Source organism: Aplysia californica, unplaced genomic scaffold, assembly GCF_000002075.1.
Source record: "Aplysia californica isolate F4 #8 unplaced genomic scaffold, AplCal3.0 scaffold00051, whole genome shotgun sequence".
NCBI classification, from domain to species: domain Eukaryota; kingdom Metazoa; phylum Mollusca; class Gastropoda; order Aplysiida; family Aplysiidae; genus Aplysia; species Aplysia californica.
In genome coordinates, this window is record NW_004797321.1 from 1,053,659 (window position 1) to 1,058,845 (window position 5,187).

Sequence of the window (5,187 nt, forward strand, 5' to 3'; positions counted from 1 at the left end):
CCCCCAAAAAAAAAGGACCTAATTAATTAAATGAAGAGTGTAGAATAGCGAGTTTCTAAATTCTGGTTTTTAATTATAATTTTTTTTCTTCAGTTTCATGAGGACGTATTATATGATGTTATAAGTTTACTTTCAGTGTTGATACTAAATTGACTGGATTTCTTTCTATGAAAAATCCATTTTTGTTATTGGTTGTTATGGGGGAAAATGTCAGTAATTTGATGTACAATAATACAATAGTACAGATTACAGCACTAGATCTATCAATAATATCCTCCAAATGTAATGCTGCAGAGCTCATGTTTTTAAAAAAATGTACAATGCGGAAATAATGGCAAGAATTTTTTTTGTTTTTATTAGATCAACAAAATCCACTCTGTCTCTTTCCATTATATTTTTCTCTGAAGACTTGCTGTGGTAGACAAAATATTTTGATGTGTACTTGCTACAATGTATTGGATGAGAGGCATTATAATGTAAAAAAATTGTATATGTAAGAAAAATATTTTTGCTCTATTTTAGGAAGTCATGGCAAAGCTTTTTTTTTTCTTTCCTTGTAAGCTTTGAGTTTAAAATGTCTACATTCCTGGGCATTGACATTATGAAGAAGCTGAAACATAATCACTTTTGATGTATAGTTTCTTAATTTTTTTTAGCGCTCTTTTACATTTTATTTAGGTAGCTTTTTTTGCTAAATGGGGGGTTGGTTGGTTTGTAAATGGTGGGGATGTTCGATTGTTATCGAACATTTTTAATTTTTGTTGATGATTAGTGTACTTTTACACTGTCTGAAAAGATGAAGTTTTGTTTATAAAGTTTTAGTTCACATTTTTTATGAAAACTGAAATATAAAAAGAAATATTTAGCCTACCGTTTTAACGTGTGATAGTTGACTTGTATCACTACCCTTGACTCGTAGAAAATCTTTTTCTTTATGTGCCTTTAAATCTTGCGTGCTAATCTATTTGAGCTTTTAGTGCTTGTTGATTATGGGTTACTCCTAAACTTGGCTTTGTGGAATAAGTATAAATTGCATGGCTTTGATAACCTCTTAGATTTTATGAAATTGAATTTAAAGAAAATAGGAAATAATATAGAGATAGAGATCCATAATAGTTTTTTGTTTTTTTAATCTCCAGACCATCACAGGTGCAATGAGTACACTGAACCCACCAGTTACATTACAGCATCATGAGAACAAGGCAAAAGTTGATTACATACAGGACCAGGCTAGCCAGCCAGATTTTGAATATCCCTCGGTAAGTGAAAAGACATGTGAACATATTTCATTATTTTTGTGTGAACTACAATTCTCTTCTCAACACATTTGTCCTGTATAACTGTAATAATTTTGTTTGTTTTTTTAGCTTGAATATATATATCAAATTATGAAGTTTTGAAAGTATCCTTCTACCTTAGATGAACCTTGATTTCAATCTTGTTATATTCTATTTTCCTTATTATCAGTTAAATGCCCTTCCATATTCAAAAACTCACCAAACTTTCTTATTTTCACTCTAGGTTTACTCTCTTACAAAATTTATGCCAGAATTTGTTTTTTGGGGGCCATCTCAGCTGCTGTTCTTAAATGAAGTAGAAAACTGGGAATTTATTTCTGTTTACTGGACTGCTGACCATTGTTGAGACTAATAATAAATGGGAATTATAATAGAGCTTCTGACTTTAGAAGACAAGTCAAAATCCCTGTCAGTCTTCATATTGCTATCACTGGGATTGCTCATTAGTTGAATGTTCTAGCTGGGCAAAGAAAGGCTGCATTTTACCTTTTTTTAGCTTTAATTTGCACCTCTGTGCGTGTTGGAGAGCTTGTCAAACTCAAAAGTATCAAATGACTTGGCATGCAAGTCCTATTAAAAAAGATAATTTTACATGTCAACAAAAAGTCAAGTAATGGCTTAATTCTAGAGTATTTTTGAAATATAGTGGTCGAAGCTTTCAATTTTGTAAATTCTTTGTTCAGATCATGAAAATGGGGTTCCACCATATTCTTTGGATGCTTATTGAAAAGGACTTTCATTTAAATTTTGAGGTCTGAGGACATTGTTGTTTCCTCTAAACAGTTGCGCTCAGATAAATCCATCATAATATATTACAATTCTATGAAAAAAGCGTTTCCTTGGATTATAACTCAAACAGTGGAGCCTACCTTAAAGGGTGAAAAGTAGCATTTTCTAACCGAGTAGAAGTTTAAAAATAAAGATTTCTTTTCTGTCTGAGATCAAATTCACTGAATACAGACTTGGGTCCTTCAAAACTATTTATGCTAACCTGCTCTAATCACTGCGTGGCAGTGATTCGATCTTAAGACTAAGACCAGTGTATCCCTGGATTAAAGCTACAGCAAAAAAGTAATTGGATTATTGGTTGTTATTTCGGCTTATAGGTAACGTGTTAAAATGATATTATATGAAAACCATTTTTTCCTTCTTTTACATCTAGGACTGAAAAGAAATTTTGACTTCTTACTGATCTTGTCTAAATATTTGAAAGACAATGTAAGTCCAATAGGAAATTGGGTCAAGAGAAAATTTGCATTGCACAAAGATTTAAGCAGCTTGCGTCGTTTTATCATTCACATGAAATATTTAAATCTTTTCAGTCATATAGTACTCTTTTTCTTCTTCCACTTGATGTTTGACGAGGGATGAATGATCCTAGTGAAGTATCACCTGTTTGGTTTACTCCTGCCCAAAAAGTAATATGGTGTTGCTGACTGATTGGTTGTAGGGTTGACATTCTCATGCAACAGTCCTTTGGATTTCAGTTTTCTTGTTTGGAAACTAATAAATTGTGTTAATTCTTATGATCAGAATTACTGTTCAAGTACAGCAAGATAGTAGTTTGAAAAGGAAATACAACTTGTGACCAAGCTTTTAAAAGGTGCATGGTTTTTCTAAGATTTTGTTTTGCTTTAGTACATCAGCATGCATTGCTTTTCTCCAGGTGTAGCTAAAAAGACTTGTTGAAGAATGCTATACTTGTTATAAGAGAACAAAAATCTTTATTTTATCATGGACTCAGTAGGGAAAAAGCACAGTGAAAAGAATGATTTCATGTTGAAAAAAGTGTCAAATGCTATACCAGTTTAAGGTACTACCACTAGCAAAATGCAAAAGAAACATTACACTTGATTACAGCATGTCATACATTACAATACAAATACTGTTTTTTTACTTTGTGTGCGATGAAAATAGGGCACAAAAATGCCCCAATCCTACTGTTAATCTCTACGCTGAGCATTCAGAGCAAAATCCTGAGCTTATGTTAGTCACTTTGCACCTGTTCCCAGCCCGTGTGCCTGTGCACACACACACACCGCCTCCCCCCCATCAAAATGCAGAGACGCAAAATTTAGTAAAGCAGGGATGTAAGACTATATTATATTTGGTTCAGAGAAATCAAATGTGCATGGTTCCCTTCACTTCCTTCCCTGCTCTCTTGCAATGTTCTGTCGTCTGCTTTCGTCTCCATTTTGTGCCCCCACCCCCTCCTCTCCTTTGCCCCCTCCTCTGGGCTCCTGACTCTTTCTGCAGCCTTTCTACTGCTACTCCTTGGCACCTTCTGACTGCTGTCTTTCAGCCTCACCCCTGATCTTCTAGTAGGAAAGATCTACACCTAGACTTCTCGGACAAAAGCTAAAAATCTCGGAGGTCCCGTGTGCAAGTTGCGTATGTTAAAGATCCCTTTGTGGTCTAAAATTGATAAGAGTAGGCTTCGCCGGCCACCCGGGCAAAATTCCAAATTTCCCTGCGGTTGCGAGTGCTGTAAAATACTTACCCCCCCTCAAAAAAACAAACACAAACAAAAACAAACAACAACACGTGCATGGTAAAAATGCGAGTTTGATTCCAGCTTGGAGAAGTTTTTTATTCAGTGTCTCCACAAACAATTGGGTTACGTTGTAGTGGTTTGAAACATGAGTACTGTTTTAAGGGGGTCTATCTAATTTTCGTTCCGCCTTTTTTTTCTTTTTTTCTTTTCTTTTGTCTTGATGGTTTACTCTTTATGGGGTTCAGATATTTATAAAAATTTAAAAAACAGTGCACCTATCTTTAGAAAAAGACTATTACAGTTTTTAATTGCACTGCCCCTGTGCATACACAAAGTAAAGGGAAGTGAAAGGCATTTTATGAGAAATACATGAATAGAGTAAAATATGAAATCAAAGCACCCCCCCCCCCCTTCAAAAAAAAAAAAGGAAACAAAGAAAAGAAATTAATTGTACTGAAATTAACTTGTGTTTAATTGAAATACCAAGAGCATCATGAGTTGATTAAAAAATGTACTGTAATATCACCCTTTTTGGATCACTTATTAACATGTTATTTTGCTACTATATCATTGTACATTTTGTTTAATTGCGAAGAGCACTGTAATTTACAGTAATATATTGTTGTATCACTCATTCATTGGTTGTCTGTGCAAGTGTGTGTGTGTATAATATCATGTGCTGTATGTCAGTGTTTTAGTAAATTTAAGTTAATGTATAGATGAAAAGCTTCATATCAGGTTCAAGTGAACAGTGAAATGGTAACAGCTAGAAGCCAGGGATGTACCACCTGGAGAACAAAAATGGGTTTTTTCACTCTTTATCCAATGCATATATATGGCTTATTTAATAGGAGAACATTTTTTATGTTTTTACACTTTCCTCATTTTAATTGTTGTGGGTGGTTGGTATGTGCCCTGGTGTAGTTTGCTCCTTCCCTCCTATCAAACATCTTTCTTCCATATCTCTCCGTGAGTGGTTGGCAGGTGCTCTGATGTGGTTTGCTTCTTCTTTCCTATCAAACATCTATCGTCTTTATCTCCCCCCTCCTTCTTATTTGTGTTTGTTACTCTCTTGTAACACCTCTCATCTTCGGCACTTATATGACCTTATTGTGTTGCAAGTGCCGTAAAACTCTTACCAAAAAAGCAAACAAACGTATTTCTCCTCCTTCTTTTTTGTGTTTGTTACTCCCATTACTGGCCTTAACGCCATATGGCGGAATGGGTAGTAAGTAAGTAACTCCCTTGAAACACCTCTAATCTTCGGCACTTATTATATGACCTAATTGTATCGCAGGTGCTGTGATATTCTTACTAAAACTAAACTTATATGTTCTGTTCAAGTGACGGATTGATCGTTTCTGCTTTGGAATACTTCAGGATTGGACCCCCCCC

General features: G+C 34.7%; 1 protein-coding gene across 1 annotated transcript in view; it reads left to right on the plus strand.

The window, feature by feature from the left end:
• Positions 1-5,187, plus strand: part of LOC101849825 (guanine nucleotide-binding protein G(s) subunit alpha) — a 67,985-nt gene that overhangs the window by 4,933 nt on the left and 57,865 nt on the right. Inside the window, exon 4 of the mRNA XM_005092705.3 lies at positions 1,140-1,259. Coding sequence (XP_005092762.1) covers positions 1,140-1,259 — 120 coding nt within the window. The remainder of the gene's footprint in view (positions 1-1,139; positions 1,260-5,187) is intronic.